General features: G+C 40.3%; 1 protein-coding gene across 1 annotated transcript; it reads left to right on the plus strand.

Moving 5' to 3' along the window:
- Positions 1 to 1224: 1224 nt before the first annotated feature.
- Positions 1225 to 16967, plus strand: LOC149818194 (serine carboxypeptidase-like 35). The gene is made up of 8 exons (XM_089984920.1): positions 1225 to 1561; positions 5781 to 5888; positions 9478 to 9666; positions 9736 to 9824; positions 12002 to 12289; positions 12461 to 12597; positions 16002 to 16094; positions 16538 to 16967. Exons 1-8 carry the CDS (start codon positions 1279 to 1281, stop codon positions 16791 to 16793), a joined length of 1443 nt encoding a protein of 480 aa, XP_089841046.1. The 5' UTR covers positions 1225 to 1278; the 3' UTR covers positions 16794 to 16967.
- The last annotated feature ends 5924 nt before the right edge of the window (positions 16968 to 22891 follow it).

The following is a 22891-nucleotide window of genomic DNA, read 5'->3' on the forward strand; positions in this document are numbered from 1 at the left end:
AAACTTCAACCTAAAGCTTGATTCTTTTAAAGATGTTAGTATTTTAAGCATCTTGAAAAAAAATTGGGTGCCTACTTATTTTAAGCTTTTTATTTATTGTTGACCAATTATAGTGGACTGAGGGTTCTAGAAGACACAATTATTACCTTTATATCTTTTGTTGTTAACTTTACCTACTCAGAATAAATGGTGGGATCCTCACGGAACGAGTATTGAAACTAGGCCGGGTTCAGGTCGAGTCTATCGGACATATTTCTAAACCTGATCTAAAAATTGGTTGGCCTGTGCTTAATCAATGTAAAACCCGACAGCCTTCTTGACATTTAGAGAGTACATCCAGATGCATCCTTCATCCTTGCGGCAAAAAAATACAAGCTGCTCTCAACTGCATTGAGGAAGCCTTTGTGAATCTCCTTTAAGTAGTTTTTGATTAAATAAGCTATAATAACTAGCTCTAGTGTATCTCTAAAATTTGCATTAGCTAAAGCAAGGTGACTCCTGAGGGACGAAGAGAGTACCCACGGAGTTTTACACTATCAGGACGATGACCATAAGTATAGCCAGCACTTTCTAGTCTGAGGGTGGTTTCTCCCTATCATAAATAAAAATAAATATCTTTGAAAATACAAGTCTGCCGCTAAAATACGGAGTGAAGACGGGAAGCTGCATGAAAACTTCCGTGAATGAATTTGTACGGGTAAATGGATTCAGATATCCAATCAGAATCCAACACTTTATTTTCGTGCACAGATCCTGAAACTGAGATCCGAAGGTGCATTCAGATTGTAGATTAGATATGGATTTGTCTAATTAAGCTATTTCTCAGCTTCAGATCTGATTCGAGTCAGTACTTAATGTAAGATATGTTCGACTTTGGATCAAATCCAAGCTACTTGTATTTTTAGATTTTTACATGTAAAGAGCTTGTTTTTTGCCGGTATTGCCGTGCATATTTTGGGTTCAGATTCATGCATACTTCATTACTTTGGCATCAAGAGGTCCGATCTATTACATGCTTCTCAAATTACGATTTGGACAAAAATAATCCGACCCGTATCCGATCCGTTTGCAGCTAACGCTGACGGACCGTCGGCTTCTATAGGTATTTTAGTCTTTTTATTATATTTGTAATAGCTTGACTGAAGAATGACCTCATAATGTGATTTTATGAGAAAAGCAGGGGCATAAATGGTATTCACTCTGCATATAGCTCCAACCTTTCGAGAGAGAGCGACAGAACGGAACAGAGAGGAGAGGGAAGATTGAAGCTGAATTCCGATGGCGAATTCCGTCCGCCTCTCCGCTTTCCTCTTCGCCATCGTCGCCATTTCGTTCCTCCACCTTCTTACGGTAGCGAGAGGTAGAGAGGGGTACTCCGGGGGTTACAGATTGCCGGAATCCGATCTGGTGAGGGGTCTCCCGGGGCAGCCCGACGTGAAGTTCCGGCACTACGCCGGATACATCCGGTTGCGGGAGGAGAACGAGCGAGCGCTCTTCTACTGGTTCTTCGAGGCACAGGGAGGCGTAAAAGAGAAGCCGATCCTCCTGTGGCTCAACGGAGGTAAGCGAACATCTCTCACTCTCTCTCTCTCTCTGTTATCTTTCTCGATCCTGTTGCTTGTTCTCGCTTTAGATCAATCCCGTTGCAATCCGGTAGTGATCTTGTTGACTCGTTGAGGCGAGGACGATTAGGCCTGCGCCTTCTTTTTCACGATTTATTCTCTGAGATGATTCCCTTGTTTGTGATATCTTGCACTCATCTGAATCAGCAAACAAAGAATTCGCAAGACGAATTCGCTTCAAAAGAGAGCGAATCTTACTCATTTCTCGACTACTGTTTTAGACTCGTGACTAGAACGCGATTTCAAGATCTTCTTTGACTACTTTTGGGTGTCAGTGGAGATTTACTGCGGCATATAGCGATTTTGAAGAAAACGTAGGAATCTATCAGGATTTGCAAGTTTGGCATAAAAATCGAGTAAAAAGTGGCATAAAAATCGAGTAACTTGTAATTTTCACCGATTTTTGCAGGAAATTACTTGCTGTAAATTTCCTTGAGTTGTAAAAAACGGTCTCTATTTTTCGATTTTAAACGTTATCTACTTCGAGTGGCGGAGTTTTGCGGTTCGGGTTCAATTATTGAATTGAAGGATGAGCTGTCAATGCTGCTTTTACAAGCCGATGAGCAAATTTTTGAGCTTTTTTAAAAGTTTTTGTCGCGGTAAAAATGGATGATTTTTTTTACCTCTAAATAAGTTCGCGTTTAACTCCGGGTCATCTATTTGATAAGAATCAAAAGTTTTAGACTGTTCTCTTTTGGATATAGTAGAAAAAAATATCAAAACATTTAGTTCCTACTTTTTTTTACTGTTGAAGGATTTTACGGTGGCAGTGAATCTTTTAAAACAATTAATTGAACGAAAAATTATTTACCGCATCTCGAGAAATTCTTTTATAGTGAAATAATATGTGAATGGTTATTGTTCTCTTTTTTTACTGGCACAAAGGAGTTTCTTGTTCCTACAAGTTTACCAGAACTCCTGCAATTTCCTACCGGCGAATGTCGGAGGATTCTTTCTTCCAGCATCTTCTTTTTTACCTCAAATTTCGTACGCATTTCTCGTGAAGTTTTTCGCTCTGGAGCTTTTGAGCGGGAAAGGATGAGATGGATGGCGTTCTACGACGTTTCCTCGCCGGACGTCTGACTTCTCCGTTCTGTTTCCTTCAATTTTGTGCAACTTTTCTTCGGCGGAAAGTACGAAGGCCCACCGGAATTTTTTTTTCCATTTCAGGCACAGCTTGCTTTCGACGCCGTGCCTAAAAAAGTTAAAATGAAAAACATTAAAAGTTCATAATCGAGCGTCGTCATGTCCAGTGGAACAACTTTCGCCGATATTTTTATAACATTGTCGAGAAATATCGCCGTATTAAGCTGACGTACCTAACAAAACCACTTTGTAAAATTTTAAAATATTTTACTTTTTTTTATATATATTTTACCGAAATTAACGTAGATGTCACCTAGCTTTTGGGCAAAATGCTGCTGCAAATTAAAAAATATAATAAATCTGCACAATTAACTTTTTTCTTCACGGTTTTGTCCTTTGGCCTTTCGAAAGATTATGCAGCTGCGTCAAAACAAGTTTCACACCTGAAAAAACCAGGCACCAGACTAGTAAGCAAGTGGTTTTGAGCAAGGAAGCCTAATGGGGTTTGACACAGCAGAAGGGGCCTTGGCCAATAATCAGGATAAAAAGGTTTAAAATGTATAAGAAACTAAAAACGAGAAAAAAATAATATAAGAATTGAATGAGAATAAGGAAACACAAATAAAAACAAAAGTGATTATTCTTAAATTTTATAATTTTTTAGTATAAAAATCAAATTCTTAATAATTTCTGTCAATTTATAAAAAGCACGTGAAAAGAAATACATAAAAAACATGAAAAGCAAAAAATAAATAAATAAGAAGATCTGAAACGTGTTAAGTATAAGAGAAGCCTGAGGGAATCTAGATTCTTATCAATTTTAAAAGCTTGTATCACACTTCCAAAAAAAGTTTTTGAAAAGCAAGCTTTTCACCTATCTAAGAAGCTTTCGATAACTCCAAGATAAATATAGATCAACCAAAGGCCTTCAGGACTTAGCAAAGGCAAGAAGTGCACCACGGGTTTATACCATCAAAGGTAGTGTGACCGTAGGCATGGCAAGCTTCTACTATTTCGAGGGTGGCATCCCGTTCCTCGTAAAAAAAGTGGTTTTGACCATGGCGGCTCATTTCTTAGGCTCACGAAGAGCAAAACTGTCAAAAAAAAAAAAGTCATATTTTTTGTTTTTAGTTTGCAGCCGGTTTCAATCTTGTGTTAAAAGTTCATGTCATCTGATTTTACCGTATATTTTATTTATTAAGATTTTATATTTTCTTATATCTTTTTAAAATTCTCAAGAAATATTAATCCCTCGCCGAGAAAAAGCTGAAGCCGAGACTTTGTTGACATTACATCAAATGACCAAAATAGCCCTATTCCCACCGGCTTTGTTGGAGACATCCCTAGGGATATCAGTAGAAAAGTCGGGGCACGTTCGGTGTCTGCCGGCGAGGCGACATCGTTCTGTCCCTCTCCGGGAATTCCGCTCTCCCTTTCGGCTTTTGTTTTCTAATCCAGAGTCCCGACCCTATTGACGAGAGCGGAAATGGATCGCGTTCTGACGGACATTTTGGTTGTTTTGGAGATTTGGGAGGCGGGATAGCGGGGCATCTTGGTCATCAAGGGTAAACCAGGCCAGGGTTCATACTTCACAGTTCACAATCCGCGTGAGATACAGAAAATTGCCCGGTTTCATTTTATAAAGTAAATTATGAAAAAGCCGCTCGATTTTTTTCTTTATTACATTATACCGTATGTCGCTTCTTCATTTATTTCAAAGATCGCGTGCGGCTGAATGATTTTGTCCTTCGTCAATATAAAAAATCATTGTATGCTTATTTGCTGTTTGCTCAGCAACAAAGATGATGGTGCATGTGTTAATTTGCTGACAGAATAATGACCAACTGAGTGAATTTAAGACCAAGCAAGCTTTTGAAACAAAATGTTGATAAAAAGTAGGCTGCTGAACGGGAAGTTATGTGAATAGGTCAATTTATTTTCTGTTTTCATCTCTGTTGTTTTCATTTTCAGTTTTTCCTCTCTGTTGGTTGTGGTGGTAGGAACGAAGTTGGGTCTGGAGAAGGGAGTTTCAGATCGGCTGTAAAGTTCTGAGGAAACTGACCTTGTCATAATTTTTTTACTATAAATTCTTTTGGTTTATTTGTTGGCCCACTGAGGTGCTGCACCGCGGTAAGAGTTACTGCTCGAGTATCGCTCTTTGCGGCTGTATTTATTGAATAGAACGGGTTTTTTTTTTTCTTTTCTTCTCTTCCTCCGATTTCTGATATATATATATATATTAAATTTCTTGTTTCTGAAATTTCAGTTATGGTCCTCTGTTTTCCTGAAAACAGACAAAAAATGTTTCATTTATTATTTAATTCACAAGTCAAATTACAACAATAGCCTTCGTCATTAAGAGATCAAACTGTTTACCTTTGTGTATTTTTGAGTTTTCAAAAGTTAACGCAGGAAAAAAAAAAGGAATCCCATTGTTCAAGATGATAAATGTTAACCTGACGTCCTTATTTGACCATTTTTGGAAAAAATGAGGCCTCATCTTTGGAACTAGGGCAAACGGTTTGCCCCTAAATGGAAAATTTCCTACTTTCTTTTTGTTTTTAAATATCCAATTCACTTGAGTATCGGTATCAGCCGATACAGCTGAATCGGTGGCCAAACGATTCAGGGCCGGTACCGATACCCGACAACATGTCCAGATATATAAACCAAACTGTTGGCTCATGTCTGTGCCAGACTGTTGATCCGGTCTGAGTTGGATATTTTATAGGGTGTTTTGCCGGAAAAGTCTGGCTTGTTCCTTGCTTTTGGACCGGTTGGCCGGTTAACTTGTGTGGATCGAAGGGGGATGAATGGTGCGCGTCCTGATTTGATAAAGCCCCATTCTTTGTTGCTTGCTTGTGAAATGCAATATGCGGGTCGGAATTACCATGCTCGGATCTGCATCCATGAAGAAAGGAACCAAATCGTGCCTTATCGACGTATATGGATCCATATCCATTATAAACAACCAATTGTCTTTTCGTTTTCGGCCACCTACCTAACGTCTTTCTGCGTGAGCGTGCGTGTGTGCATTAATGGGATTTACCTGAGAACTTGAAACTGTTGCAGGTCCGGGCTGCTCTTCCATTGCCTACGGAGCTCTGCAGGAGCTCGGTCCTTTCCTGGTGCGAAACAATCATTCACAGCTCATGTTGAACGACTATGCATGGAACAAAGGTACCTCCTGATACTCCCTTTCATTAAGAGTGCGGGTCAGGTCACGGGGGACCGCTGCCGGTCCTGGGATGCCGTTCATCCATGGGGACGAACGGCATCCAACCACCACAGCCAGTTTCTTATGCCTCAAATGGTCCCCATAAAATTTTGAGCGGCGTTCATGCTCGCGATAAATGGCATTTATGTCGCAATGAACGGACCGCCTGAAAACAGAACAAAAAACCATGGTTGTTTGGTGCCGTTCATCACATGGATGAACGCAATCCGAGGGACCCAAATACATTCTGGGGGTTCCCAACATGATCTGCCTCAGCATTCACGCCTTTCCTTACCGTTGGTGTGCTCATTAATGCTTTTTTAAATTGTTTAGCTTCTTCTCCTTTCATTTCCTTACTTTTACATTTTAAAATCCTATTTTTTTATGATGGTCAAAATTTTAAAATCATGTGTTAATTTAAAAACTTGAAAGCGTCTCACCAACTCCCCAACTACTATGCATCTCACCCCAGCTCAAGCAATGTTTTAATCGAAATCTCCACAACCGGAAGAATCCAAAAGTCAAGCTCTTCTATGGCCATGCTGCCAGTTGTACAAAGCATAATTTGAAATTAACAGAAAGAAAAAAGAAATTTCAGGATAGTCTTGCTTGGAGAATATTTAACTTTCTTCGAGAACGTCAGAACTTCGCGTTCACTCATTCGTGCGTCAGTAGATCAATTGTCCTTATCACGAGAAGCTTTAAACCGTAGAGACAAACATCGCCGTATCGTTATCCCGTTGTAAGAGACCTTCGGGTTCACCAAGGACGAAATTGGCCCAGGCAAGCAACTCCCATGGATCTTCTTTATGCTGTAGTGAAGTGAGATTAGAACTTTCTGAGGTCCTTTAAGCTTTAGTTTGTTATAAGCTCATGTTTTTTATTGATTGCTTTTAGCTAGGGATGCAAACGGTTCGGATTTTAGGATAAAAAAAATATTGGTTAATCCAATCGGTTCGGATCTAGGACAGCCAAAATTTGTAAAAACCCCATCTTGAATCCGACCCGCTTGCAACCCTACTTTATCTGTTTTTTAAAACATCTGGGCGCCCAACAAACTTCTTAAGGGGTTCAGAATTTCAGGGTATGACCGTACTTCGTGACACCAATTGGCAATTTTTACCCTTTTGTTCTTCAACTTCATCGAGCCTTGTTCTCTTTCGTTTTCAAGGCCAACCTGTCTACAGTGAAAGCGGTTGATTATTTAATTCATTTTACCAAGCTGCTTCAGGAAACATTGATCAGGAGAACTATAAATGGTCTTGCTATTAAGTATTCACTACTATCATTAAGTGATGAAAAAAATTACTATTGAGGGCATATCCTATACGCTTGATTTAGCTCATATATATTGTCACACACACACACACTCCCACATAGGGGTGTCAACTGGTAGGGTTTGGTTCGGACTCAGGTGGAAGGCTTGGATTCAATTTTCAAATATGGTATTGGGTTGAGTCCCAGGTTTAATCGGGTCCACTATAAGAGAAACCATACCCAGACCCGAACTACATTAACCATACCTGGTAAAATAATATTTTTTTTTTATCATTTTTACATTGAAAAAGTGTGGGTCTTAGTCGGAACTCGGGTCAGGCTCAGCTCTGGTATAAAATTTTACAAACTATACCCGGTTCCATGTATTAATCAGATCTTCAGGTCTGAACCCGGGTTCTTTTATTTATCACCATACCCGAACCCTATATGGTTTGGTCGGGGTTAACCCAACCCGTTGACACCCCTACACCCACAGGAAACGTTACTGCAGTTTTGGGGGCCTCCTTCCACGCTGAAGGAGGTTCTCCTATTTGCATCACCATGGTGGCCTGTTTTTAGGGATGTCAGTGGACCAGGGTGAGGGCGGGAGACAAGGTCTCCACCACCGCCCCATTTCAAAATCCTGCCCTCCATTCTCGCACGGGTTTTGATTTTAATCGTCATCCTGGTTTCATGTCCTCATTCCCCAGTCCAAACGGGGTGAAGCAGGACGGAACCCCATTTCTCCTCGGTCCATTGCCATCCCTAAGGAAGGATTGGGGACGGGGCAGGGCAAGGCTAGGATCGGGATGGGACGATAGAAAGCGTAAGTCCATCCTCACACGAGTTTTGATTTTAACCTCCACCCCTGGTCCAAACAGGGCGAGGAGGGGCGGGGCCATGTTTTCTCCCGGTCTAAACGCTCGGTTTTCTGCCCTATGCAAACGGGCCCTAATTGGGTGTTTTTGCTTGAGATTTTCGTCTTTCATAAGAGTAGAAGTTTCGTGTACAACGTCACACCAAATGGCTTGCCTTCCCTTCAAAGCTTTTAAATGTTAAGTAGTTTCGCCTAACTTGTTCGCTGTGGAAATTGAGCATTTTGTATGAACTCCTACACTTGTGCCTGCATATTTTTATATTGGCCATTATGACACCTTCACTGTCATTAATGACTTCAATTATTTTTCCTTGTATCATTTATTTTCTCTTGATTTTTATTTTCCATTCGTGAAAGGCAGAAAATTCTATTGGCTCTGCATCATTTGCGTTTGTCTTTACCTTTTGTTGTTCTCTTCTGAAAAGTATCTCGTGAAATGATGGCACCACATGAAATCTGAAATGGTATTGCTACTCCATGTGTGAAACTGAATTTAACATTGTATTGTGCTTTCTGGTTAGAGGGCACTCTTTGGGCCTTCGTTTTGTCATCTTACAGACTGATCACGTTCAGCAATTCAATGGCTGAGGAAAGTTAACAGGATTCTGACTGAAGCCATTAATTAAAAGACAGTTATCATACAGAAGCATTGAGACAGTTAATATATCATGCTTGAATAGATCATAATTAAGGCTCTGTTTGGAAACTGTTTATTGGAAATTTAAAAGTAAATTCGATAATGGTCATGGATTTAGCAAATCCTTAGAGTTGTTTGGGAGCAGTCTTTAAAATCCACTAGGGATTCCTCACTTCCATGTTCATGCTGTTTGGAATGCAGTTTTTACTCTTATAATGAACTGAAAAGGTCACCGGTCTGACCATCAAAAGTGTCACTGCGGTGTAGCATCTGGAAATAGGAAATAGAACTAGCAAAGGTCATGCCAGTTCCTATTTTTTCCCTTTTACCCGGCTTTGAAACAGTTTTGGAAGTGGGGGATTTCACACTCACCACTCCGTGACTTCCGATGGTCATTTTCCAAACAGAGCCAAGGGTGAACATTGGGTGGGTTACCTGACCCGGCATTGGTTGAGTTTGGGTGCACACACACAGCTCCAAATCTGATAAAAAGGAGGCCTGATCTGCCATGAACAGTAAACCATGCTGGGCTCAGGTCTGCGTGAAGAAGCATTTCAATCAGGCCCTTCCAACCCATTCAAGCCCGGTGCGATGCCAGGTACCCAACCCTATTGTGATAAGACCTGGGCCCAGCACATGCCCAATAAGAGTCAGGTCTGAGTCTCCTTAGCCGTCAAGCTGTAATGGGCATCAGATCGGGAAAGGTGGATCGAGCCAGCCGGAGATCCACCCTAAAATAAAACCAAAGGGGACTAACGCAGGTTTTCTTTGATCTGCTCAGTGGCGAACCTTCTCTTCCTTGAGACGCCGGTGGGAGTGGGTTTCTCTTACACCAACAGATCCGAAGATCTGACGAAGCTTGGAGATCGGATTACCGCAGAAGATTCTCATGCCTTCCTTCTCAATTGGTTCGAGAAGTACCCGAGTTTCAAATCACATGATTTTTACATTGCTGGAGAGAGCTACGCCGGTATACTCTCTCTCTCTCTCTCTCTTCGTTTTAGGCTTTATGGCTATAATTCTTTCGCATACTTCGCAGGGCACTATGTTCCTCAGCTTGCTGAACAAATATACGATCATAACAAGAACGCCAGCAAAGGTTCCTATATCAACCTCAAAGGGATTATGGTGAGATATAAAAGAATGAATGTGGACTCTTCGTATCTTTGTTGTTTTGAAAAATGAGAGCCATGCGTGTTGAGGTATACGCTTGGGTCTCACATGAAATCTTGGAAAGCTTATACAACTCTTACTGGAGTCCCTGTCCTTCAGCCTACATCGAGTAAAGAGGAAGTGACCGGACCCTCAGGCCTGGAGCAGTAGCTGACACCCGGCCTACCATCCCTATAACGGTGGTCAACCCATAGGGATGCACAAGAAGCCAAGCTAGCTCGGGCTTGGCACGAACTCGTTCTGGTAGACAAACAATATCAGAGTTTGAGCACAATCTCAAGCTCGGTACACATAAACAAGCCGAGCTTGATCAAGCAAACAAGCTTGGTTGAGCTCGATTAGCCCGATTAAACTCGGTTTGCGTAGTTAGATAATGCCCAGATTAAACTATATGTACAATTTATGTTTACAAATTTAACACATCAACTCACCTTGCTCAGACGGTAAGGTGTAGAGTCTTACCGAGTAGGTGGGTAGTTTGAAACCAACTGTATTCAGTGAAGTTCATTTTGTTTTACTAACTCAAGCCGAGTTAGGACAAAAGTTGTTCAAGCTTGGCTCGGCTTGAGCTCAAGCCAAGCTTAAATATCTATTTTTTGATTTGAGCAAAGCCAACTCAAACTCGGCTCGTGTGCATCCCTAGAAGTACCTTCGCGTGGACACATGGGAAAACTCACTTTCCATTTGTAAGAATTCCCACTTTCTATTTATTGGAAGCACACCTCTCTCATTTCTCAAATTACATCCCTTTCATTATCCGATCAATTTCTATGGTTTCTTCTCACTTTCTCATATATTTTTTTTCATTATTTTTCATGTTATTATTTATATTTTTTATTTCCCCTTCACTTTCTACTTGCTTCTCCCTCACCTCCTCCTCGTTTCCTTCGCATTTCCGTTTTTTTACTTACATGTTTCCACAATTGCGTTTAAACCAATTTTGCTTCTGGCTTAATGCTACTTTTTAACAGTCGCTTCTACACTTCCGGTTCCGGTTCATACATCCCTTCTCGTTATCCATTTCGTTTCCTGGCAACTATAGATCAACCAGGCGGAGCGAGTCACCTCCAGGCTGTCTACTCGGGGATGGCGGGACCCAGCCTCAAGACATGTGGTGCCATTACACCGCTACTCAGGCTGAGTACTGGATCTACTCTAGATCCTTCGCTGAATTTCCAAGAACGTACGTAACAGTTACTTTCTTGGACCAATGAGCATCGTCTCACATACATGCACTCAGCTGGTGCACTATAATTATTTGGGGCCCATAGGGTACCAATTACCAAATAGCTAATTGGCCAAGTAAGGGAGGAGGGCGGATCAGGTGCATCGATGCCTCTCATCTGAAGAAGACAGCGGATCAAGTAAAACCGCGTTTTACAAGTTGCATCCCTAAAACGAGAAGTGAAGCCTCTCTCGTTTGGCATAAACAAAAAAGTAGTTGGTGTGTCCCCCCCCCCCCCCCCCCCCCCCCACACACACACACACACACGACAGGTGTCACCTCCACAATGATCGTTTCACATAAAACGTTTTATCTGATTCGCTGATGGAATGCCCATTACGGGAGGGCCCACTTTCTGATTCTGCTCATCTTGTGGATTTTCAAATAGAAATATCGGTATCCTAAACTTGGTCATGTTCAATCCTATTATGGGACATATATAAGACAAATGTTGTGATTTCTTGAAAATACTATAAAAGAAAAAAAGCAATATCCCAATAGGCGATAAAGTCTGCAACAAGAACATGATATATTGAAAATATCATGATTTTGTCAGCAATTTCTTGAAGAAAACTCCAAATCAAAATTTCTAGTTACTTTAAGTATACATGTTTATGATTTCCGAATTTTTAATCCGTTTATTTTGGCAAGTTTTTCCTCCATAATTCGAAACACGAGAAAACAAGCATTTTAATATCGAAATAAAAATGAGCGGGTAAAATGCTGTTCCAAACTTGTGTGTGATCATTCTTGTATTCATTTTTCGTAGCGTGTTTGGAATGAGAGAATTTAGCGGAATTGGAACACAATTCCACTAAATCATGTGGCCATTTTTTCCACTGAATTTCCTGAAACCAAACACGGCCGGCAGGGTCGTATGGGCTTTTGATGAAGAGAAACTTTTCAGATCGGGAACGCAGTGCTCAACGACGAGACGGACCAGGAGGGGATGGTGGACTATGCGTGGAGCCACGCGGTGATACCGGACAAGCTCCACGAGCAAGTGAAGCGCGAGTGCGACTTCAAGTCCGCCAACCAGACCGTCCGCTGCACCTTTGCCACCGGCGCCTTCCTCCAGGCCTACAACGACATCGACATCTACAGCCTCTACACGCCGGTGTGCGTGGCCTCCCTCACCAGAGACAGAGAGCATGCCTCTCGCCTCGTCGCCTCTCCCCGAGCCTTCTCTCAGCACGTACGCAACCTCTCTCTCTCTCTCTCTCTCTTCATTGGTTAACACTCAACTTTAGCATAAAGTTATTGCCATTGCTTACAAATTTGCAAAGCCCTGCTTCTCCGCATATTCCCAAAAGAGGCGTCTTCTTGAATAATTTTTCTGAGAAGTCCACCTGGTGTTGTTGGTCAGGAGCTCTGGCATAGGCTGCCATCCGGTGTCGACCCTTGTACGGGGAGATATACCACTGCTTACCTTAACAGGAAGGATGTTCAGAATGCTCTGCATGCTAATGTTACGAATCTCAGCTACTCGTATAAGCCCTGCAGGTACTCTCTCTCTCTCTTTATATATATATATATTATGATACACTCTTGTTTACATGGAATTATCCACCAAATGGTCAATCTATGGTATAGATGTGAGGATGTGTTTATCATGATTTATTTCGTATAATAAAAAGTTGACTATATATATTATATATATTAAGGCATAATATAACGTGAGACGCGATAAGCATTAATTAGATTGGCTAAGGTTTGGCCAATATGCAAACTAACTTTTCTTTAGCTACTGATTGCTTCTTTTCTTCTTCCCATAAAGACCCGGAAAAAAATATCCTTCCTTTTCTGTGAAATTGCTTCGTTTCCTCACCCCTTATCCATCCTGAAACGAGCTATCTTCTTTTGATTGTCATTCTTTTACATCTTTTTGTTGGTGAAAAATATGAACACAACTTACCAAACCTGTTATGGTTGATTCGGTTGAAGTTCGTATAGACGTGAGTGATTGGCCTTTGATGAGCTCAGGCGTCAAAAGGTGAGCAGGAACCCAAAGAGAGATCACCTTGGTATCAAGCTACTGTAGATCTCTATATATAGTGGGACATGAGTTGAGGGTACCTTTCACATCCACGTCCCTCAACTCTAATTGCACCTCTTGGTGCACCTTAAGTCAAACCGGGTCACATCCGGTATAACCTAATCCAAAAAGTCAACACCTTTTGCTTAGATATATCCAGGCAGATGGCAGATAGAGCAAAGGGGCATTATTCTCCCACCTTATTGTTTCTCTTCTATCCTTTGTGGTCTTTTGCAGTTAATGGAGTTACATTGATGTCCTTCCAGACTGCTCTCTGTGTCTCAGATAAATTAAAGATATCCACTTCATCCTTTTCTACGATTTTCATATTTTAATACGCCAAAATGATTTTTTCAACACCCCTATGAGTCTGAAAAGACGTCCTGATAGACAAAAGCTGAACCCAAGGTTGCTTCTGTAATTTTAGAGCGCAACCACTTCCCCGCCCGTTTTCTTTTTGTCCATCTAAAAAAGCACCTAGCTTTGACGATTAGGCAGTGTAAAATGTAAAGTTATGCTTCATGGGAATAAAGTTAAATTTTCATTTGGAGACCCAGAGAGCCTCATGATTTTCAAACGACATTTCGGTACCCAACTTTTCAGTGAAACTGTCAAAAGAAAGTTGGAAGTTGATTTCTTGGTTAAGATGTATATAAAAATGTGTCATTTTAACATTTGGTTTAGAAAGGTGTTATTTTGGGGCAGTTTGGTAATTTTATTATGCATAATTTAACCTTAACTAATCTAACTGAGGTCTGTATTTAACACTTTTGGTAAAAATGTCAAGTCTTAAACGTCTTTCAGACTCTCAATTGAAATTTCCCTCAAAACTAGGGTGGACATGGGCCTGGCCCAACTCATGCCGGGCTCGGGCCCAGAATTAAGGAACCTGCCCGAATAAAATAGGGCCTGGTCCGACCGGACAACTTATCAGATTTAAGGATGTCGTTCCATTATCAGATTAGTGAGCATAATGGGGCAGTGGTCAATATCGGGCTCTCCGCGCACCGTAACAGGTGCCCAACCCGACCTGATAGGTGTTTGCCCCATAATAATAATAATCGGATCGAGCTCTGGGCGGACATTTATATATCATTGGGGCTTGTCAGGCCTTTACGGTCCCATGGGCTGGCCCGGGTCTGGCCGGTGTCCACCCTTACTCAAAACCCAATCTTAAGACTTTTGGTTTTCCATGGTAGTAGTTTTACTGCTCCCAATTAGGGGTGTCAACTGGCCTGGTTTACCCGGATCAAACCTTATAGGGTCCGGGTAAGGTGACAAATAAAAAGACCAGATTAAGACCCGAAGGTCTGATTAATGCATGGACCTGGGAATAATTTGTGAAATTGTATACCAGACCCGGACCCAACCTCAGTTTTGATTAAGACTCACAATTTTTCAATGTAATAATAATAATAATAAAAAAATATTATTTTATCGGGTATGATCCAGATCTGGTTCATGTAGTTCTTATCTGATCTGGGTATGATTTTTCTTATAGTAGACCCGATTAGACCTGGGTCCGGATCAGATACCATACCCAAAAATCTGGTCCAAGTCTGATTTAACCTGAGTCGTAACCAAACCCGACCCGTTGACACCCCTACTCCCAATGAGAAGCAGATCAGGTCATGCTGAACATGAGCGTTTTTTCTCATGCCGACATCGTGGCCGTCTGTTTGTATTTTGGATGAATGCCACGTTGTTTTGTTGACTTTTGAGCTTTTTAAAAGGCAAATCGGATGGCCACGATGTCTGCATGAGAAAAAAACACTCATATTCAGCATGACCTGATCTGCTTCCCTCTCAATGCTAACAAAACTCAGAGATCGAGTCTATTTTTAAATAGCAAGAAGGTGAAGGCCATGATCATAGTTAGGATTATTCTCTCTGTTTCTCCATCTCTTCTGTATAAGGAAACTTTTCTTACTGTGGAAAATTCTAATTCTGGAGATTTCTAGCTTTTTTCACCGCTCTCAGGCCAAACGAGGAGGATTCCTTTCTGCCAATAGATGCTCCTTCATGGCCTCTTGACCTTTCATTCTCAAGTCTTTACTTGTAAGGTTGAAATTGAAGCCCTCCTGCCCCAAAAGGGGTTGGCTTAGTGGGCTGGGGTCTTGGCCGCTAGACGGGTGGTTGATGTTTGATTCTCATGGGTGTTTTTCCTCGTCGCAAGCCTATGCCCAGCATAGTTCTTGAGGGCAGGGGTAACTTCGGAGTTTTATGCCACCAACGACAACATGACAGGCTGAGCCAGCACAACAAGGTCTTTGTGCGTGCCGGGTGTGGTTTCTTCCGGTTAAAAAAAATAAAAAATTGAAGCCATACCATGTATTCCCAGTTTCGAGCAGGAAATGGGTACGTGGATCAGACATGAACCATATCCATTTTAAGTCCACCTAGAAAAGGATCGTGCCTTCGCAATTATCTTTGTGTTTGAGCTAGCTCAGCTCGTCGCACTGCCCCTACTTATTGGTACTAATGGATAATGAGGCTCTATATCCTACGGGTATCCCCTCCGTTTTATCATATGCGGGTTCTTTTCTTTATAATGTTTTGGCCAATCTATCATTTGTACTGGTTGAAACTTGAAAGCTTGTGTCTTCTTCTGGGAAGCAGATCAGGTCATGCCGAACATGAGTTTTTTTTCTCATGCCAACATCGTGGCCGTCCGTTTTGTATTTTGAAAAGTTAAAAAGTCAACAGAACAGTTATATGCTACGTGGCATTCATCCAAAATAAAAACAGACGGCCACGATGTTGGCATGAGCTCATGTTCAGCATGACCTGATCTGATTCCCTTCTTCTGTTTTTGGTTCTTGAGCCTTGGTAGCATGAAAATTTCTGCTAACCCATGCATCTTTTTGTACAGTGAAGTCATCCCTAAATGGAACGATGCTCCAGACAGTGTCCTTCCCATCATCAGCAAGCTCATGAAGGCCCGGTTACGCGTATGGGTTTACAGGTATGACCATGAAAAGCTGAGGGTTAATTTATGATGAACTTTTCTTAGGATCTTGCTTCCATTCCAATGGGTTTACAGTGAACTCATTGTAAGCCGTTCATTTTAAACCATTTCGATGCCGAGAAAAAAAAAGTAGGGCTCATCCTAGTGATGGGCATCTCATTGGTACAGGTTTTGGATGCCGTTCATCTTGAGATCAACAACATCAGGTAGTGGAATTGATCCCATCTCTAAAAAAAACATGCCCCGCACCCATGCCCTCATAGAGCCCACCAGTTAAAGGCATACATTCAAATATACTGCTAGAATCAATGAATCATGGTAGAAATAATTTCATATTTAACTCATACCCATTGGGTATCTTGAATGCCAAACGAAGATTGTGTTACTAATATTGTTCTCCTATAGAGGAGCTAAAATAGTTTGATTGGTTTTAATGGCAGCGGCGACACTGATGGCCGGATTCCGGTGACATCAACAAGGTACAGCCTAAACACGATGCGGCTGAGGGAAAGGTCAGGGTGGAGGGCTTGGTTCCACAAGCAACAGGCTGCAGGATGGACGGTGGAATACGAGGGGCTAACGTTTGCAACCGTAAGGGGAGCAGGCCATGAGGTCCCACTCTACGTCCCCCAACAAGCTTTGTCATTGATCACACACTTCCTTTCAGGCAGTTCTCTGCCTTCTTCTCGCTTTTAAAGCTGTTCTCCTTTGAGTTCTCTGCATTTAATTAAGCAAACAATTTTTTACATTGTTCAATCGCCTATTGAGAGAAGATGCAAAGAAACTCCAACAAAAACTGGTGTAAACAATTTTTATGCTTTCGTTGAGGCAAATTTCCAGTCAAGGAATTTATCTAGCTGCTTACAAAAATGTGCGGCATTTTCCACACCCTCAAGAAGCGCAAAGCACGAAAGCCCAGATATTTTTGGATTTGTTTAGATTCTTGCTTACTAGTAGTAATGCTGAATATCTAAAAATGAGGGTATTGCATGGAATAGCTACTGCAGTCTAGGCTCTGTTTGGGAGCCTTGTATTGAGATGGAAGCACCATTCCGGGGAAAGCCAAAATATAGAGTTGAGGATATGGAGTTGCCAAAAACATCATCTCATGAATGGTGTTGAAATGGGGTTCTGTTTCACTCATCCCCTATGTCATCCCCCATCTTCATAACCCTGTTGTTCTGAACAAATCCGGCCCTATACATGGATTCAGCATGATCGATTTAATAAGAATCGTCTCTTGGACTATAATTTTTTCAATGAAAAAATATGTTTTTTTTAAATAATAAAATTTTCTGTTTTGTCAGCTGATTTTTTGAATCACCAAGAAATCCTGCACACAAGTAGGATTTTGGCAATTTGAATATTGGTCTTCACCAAATGAATGAGTAGATCACATCTGCTGAGTCCGATTTGATCAAAACAACTTGCATCAATGACACAGGAGATGAGTCAAACCTATTTGGTTGAAGTGTGGTGTTGGTACTGCCGACATTCCCAATGCGGTGCTTTGGCAATACCGCTTCTCCCAAACAACAGAAAGCACGATCGCAAGGAAACCACAACGCAAGTCCCTATTCTGGGCTCCCAAACAGAGCCCAATATGCAGGACCTGCTTAAAACAACTCCAATCTGATGATATTGGAAGGACCCACTTGGGGCTGTCAATGAGTCAGGTCTGTATCTAAACCTGAAGATACCAGCTGGGTATGGGCATAAAAATTGCTGCCCTGAATATTATTAGGGCCAAATCCGACTCGAGTAATATGTGGGTTGAGTTTGGGCTATGATTTTTATAGGATATAAGACCCAACCCTTCTTGACCTGCGTATCTTAACGTATTTTTAATGAATATAAACTCTTTAAATAATCCAAATTCAGATTTGGGATTTCATTTTAGTTAATGACCCAACAAACCCCAATCCAGACCCAAATCTGGTAGTTGACTGTTTTTTAAGGTTTGGGTACATCCTGATGGGCTGGGTACCGCCTGCAGTTGAATGCAGGATCCGCATAGAATTCTGCCATGTGATTGGTCCAGACATCTAGGTATGAGTTGAAAGATCATTGGATCCTGTCTTGATCTTCTGTGTACCCAACATAGGGTGGCATAAATGTCCGAGTAGAGATGAGTTTTAGGTTGTTCAGGTTTGGTTTGTGAAGTCGAGCTAATTTCAATAGTCTGGGCAAGGAAAGTTGTTGATTTTAGTGATGTCCAAGTTGAGCTGAGATTTAGGTTGTTCAGTTTGGGTTTGTGAAGAAATATAGGCTTTGGGCTTATTCTAAGTCTGGTGATAAGGCCGAGGGAAACTTGTTTATTTTAGTTTAATTCTATTTGCAAGCACAAGTACTTCACTTTTTTCTTTATGACAATATACCCTTGCCGACAAGCGGGTCACTTACTGGGCTCACCCATGGCATTTGCATGGTCTTTCTTTTTATGCACAACATAAATATAGGTAGAGTGTACTTTCTGATAGAAAAAGCCTGTACCATCACATTCATTTTTCTTGACTTTTTTTTTTTTTTTTGGATATGTTCAATGATAAACGCAGTAGTGCAAGCGTGTAGAGAGAAGTTCACTGGCAATGAAAGGAAGCTGAGCCACCAGTGTCGTAAGTGAACTGTGATAGGTGCTTAGGCGGTGCCTATGGATTAGTAGGTTCATCGACTAAGGAGGGTGGCTGAGAAGGCCTTCGGTGCTTTGAGAGCACCGTGAAAAGCGCCTCAACTAAGATAAGGGTGCTAAGAAAGGTACACAGTGGTAAGGGGTTTCACAAACAAAAGAGGGTGACTCATTAAAGCCTTTGATGTTACGAGTGTCTGTGTAAATACACCTTAATAGAGGTGTTTGCACCTAGAAGTGCACTCAAAGGGTTATGCCATAGTGATGACTCCACAACATAGGGGGTCACCATTTAAGGCCATTAGTGTCATGGTTGCACCATGTGAAGCGTTTCGAAGACACTTCAAGAATTAACCGGACAACTCAGATTTAGTGTTGTGATTATTTTATTATTTATGATTCTAGGTAACCAAAGTTGCCACTTGGGGTATGAAAATTACCTTTTTATCCCTTTTGGTATTGTCATTTACCTAAATATGCTCTTAGAATGATAAATTACTATTTTACCTTTTTGTAAGTTAACTATTTTTTTAAAAATATCTTTCAATCATAAAATTACCATCTTACCCTTAGACAATTTTAGTATTTTCCAAAATATACCTCTAAGTTATGAAATTACTATTTTGTCCTTGAATAATTTAAATATATTAAAATCATATATATCTGAAATATCAATTTGGATTAATATTTAGATTTTGTTAAAAATATTGCATCTAATCTCCCAGGTATAGAGCAGGTTTTTGACTTGTAGAAGCTGGCCCCATTTATTGACTTGAATTTTTTGGAGTGGTTAACCGTGGTAAATGGGTCTGAATGAGTAAATTTTTTTATCTAAACCTAATATAGTATTTTTTGGATAAGGAGCTTAAAGGGAGCTCGATTGTATTTCAGAAAATGACCATATTATATTTTAAAAATAACACATTCTTGCAAAAACCTATAAATATGCTAAAATTCTCGGCATTTCTAAAATCATTAATTCCTGACTTATTTAGAACCATTTTACCTTTCACAACATATTTCTGTGAACCTCTTGACGTTCACATAAATATGTTATGAACCTTTCAATGTTTTTCCTCCTTTGTCTTCTCCATGTCATACAACTTTTAGCATTTGCTTTCCCTCAACACCTTCGGTGATCTCCGAAATTCTCTTGTACGTCTCCCACTCATGAATGCTCATTTCTTCTTATTTTTATGTTTTTCATGTTCTCCACAGAGTATCACAAACATAATTGTATTTTTTTCTTTTTCTTTCTTGGATTGCAATTTAAGGCCAACAATCTCTGATCGACAAGTTTTTTGCTTCTTTCTCTTCATTCTTTTGGAAATGAATTTGTTAGCTTTTAAGACTCTTTTCATATAACGATCCCAACTCATACCCCTTAAAAAGTGCAGATTTTTTTTTTTAAATCATTGCGAAAACATTCCTGGAGACCCCGGGCCTTTACAGTTTCACTCACCATTGGATAACTCAACCAACCATAAAGGCTCTTACATTTATCACTTCAAACCATAGCAACTCATTATTTATTAATTATGAAAGAAAGAATGTTTAAACAATAATTGCAAGTGACATATCAGAGTCATTTAAATTACATAAAAGTAAATAAGAAAAAACTAAGCCACACTATCCCTCTGTGAATTGTCTAGCAAATAGTTACTTCACTGATCTTCTGTGGCTGCGAAAAACTACAGAAGTAGGGGTGTCAGAACCGAAATTCTGAGTACAAGTACCTCAAATGAAACAAATGAGCAAAAAGAATATAAACAAGAATTCATGCAATATTTTAGAAGAAATGCATTTACGACAAATTCATAATTCTATAAAACATTCATGCAATAAAGACAATTATTAAGCATGAAAGAACATTTAATAAATAACATAGATCACAATTTAAGCAATACAACCATTTAACATGCAGTAAGAAACACCATTATGCATTCACCAATATTTAACAGTTAAGAGAATATGTAAACATGCATGATCTAATGCATAGCAGGAATATGCATGGCTTCAGTGCAATGCATGAGTAAATTATTATCTGTTATTAAAATTTTCTTTTCATATGCATGTCCCTATTAAGTATACACAATTTAAGTTCTTTTTAATTACCATTGCCCGCAGATACACCAAACAGGTAAAATTTCTGAAGTCAAGTTAGATTTTCAGGTTATCTTAGCACACAATTTGTATTTTATTACTGGTTTTCAAACTTATCCCTCAACCGAAACAACGTTCGAAATATTAGACCACCCATCTAATGTTGGGGACACCAGGGACCACCCATCCACAAGTGCCACTTTTTTTGGTATACCAAAACAATAACTAAGTCTACACACCATTCAAGTGACGGATTCTCCTTAAAATTGTGGCTAGGAGAAGAACCTCAATATTGGGTTCATGGGCAACAACAACGCTCATAGAGTTTTTGTATCTTCGTGGTTTCCTCAAAACCGAAACTCCAAGATTCCCGCACTCTTGACGAAACATCTTAGAAAATACATTACACTGTTATGTTATTTTTATTAGATTATTATTATCCCATTTTTTTAATTTGTAATTCAGCATGCAAATAAAGGCAACAACTCGCATCTACCCATGGGAGAGCCATCAAGAGACTCCCGCCTGTGGAAACACATAGAATAGTGCAATGCAGTGTAAAATATTAATACGATTTTTGTGATGCATTTAAAATAAATAAAGAAGCAAACCATAACTCAAGGCAAACCATAACTCAGAATTAATAAAAATTAAATAAAATTTTTTATATTTATTAATTATTTAAAAGCTTCCAAAAATAGTCAAATTGACTAGGAAGACTTTTTTATACATAATTAACTCTAATTTAAAGCCACGATTGAATTTAAAGCTTGTAAAAATGTTGAGCATTGGATTTGGATCTAAATTCGGACCTAAAACCCAAACTCATACCCAAAACAAAAATGGATCAAGATCTAGATTAAATCCAGATCAAAGTAGGTCTTAAATAAGATCCAAATCCATAATAATTCAGATCATAGGCATTAGATCCAACCCAATCCAACTTTGGATTCATTTTGACAAACTGCTAAATTTTTAGAGCAACACGATTTTCAGACCAACCGTAGCCCGAATCAAGGAAAATAAAATGTCGTTGCACTCAAAATTATGAGACACATCAAATAACATATTATATGAATATCAAATTTTGAATTTTGCCTGAAAATAACCTAAATTTTGCCTAAAAATAACCTAAATTTTGCTTGAATTTAAAGGTCAAAAATAAAATTCTTTCTTATGCTTCTATTGGCTCGTTACGATCTTGTCGATGGGACCTGGGCCAAGCCCCGACTCAAAGACATTAGTCTAAAAATCGAGCCTCAAACGATTTTTCTCCCAAACTTAGCTAAATTTTCGAAAATATCATGAAATGACTAAGTATAAAAATATGTGATATTACATCCCTACCCCCTTAAAAGAATTTCATTCTCGAAATTAGAATGTGTCAAACAACTGTGGTTAGCGCCAAAATCAAATATTTCACGTGTATAATGATTATCGGCTAAGAAGATACCTTCGATCAGATCAGTTTGATCTCCCTGTGTGGTAGCCATAACGGCATAAACTCTCCCGTTGGTCATTCGCTGACCCTGCTGCCCCTAAGACCTCTAGTGCTATTGCTGTCTTGCCTAAGCCGTTGGCTTGTTCAGACAGTAGGGAGCAATGTGTCCAGGCTAATGACATTGCAAACAACCCCCCTTAAACATCGAGCAAAAACATGGGGGATGACTTTTGTTACACCTGCGACACACTGATTGGGCCTTCCCCTGTTGAGGTTGTCCCTGTTGCGCGCCCAGCTAACGTTTCCCCTGGGTCCGCTGCCTCTTGCCTCCCTACTCGTTCCCACCTGCGGGTGGGTTCTTACTCACACCACCAGCCGAACTAGCTCCATTGTTGCCCTTCTTCTGTGAGTCGCCCCTGAACCTTTCCCATTCCTTATTCAAGACCGCTGCAGTCTCAATCGCCTTCGCTAGTATAGTGGGCCGACCTCCCAACACCCATACTCAAAGTCTGTCCTTCAGCCCGCGTACATACTTCATCGCTCTTGCCTTCTCACTCTTGAAGAAGTTCAGGCAGTACCTTTCGAGACTCCAGAATCTAGTGGTGTAGTTCATCAGACTCATGT

This window comes from Nuphar pumila, chromosome 13 (genome assembly GCF_984573655.1).
Source record: "Nuphar pumila chromosome 13, dmNupPumi1.hap1.1, whole genome shotgun sequence".
Taxonomy (NCBI): Eukaryota; Viridiplantae; Streptophyta; class Magnoliopsida; order Nymphaeales; family Nymphaeaceae; genus Nuphar; species Nuphar pumila.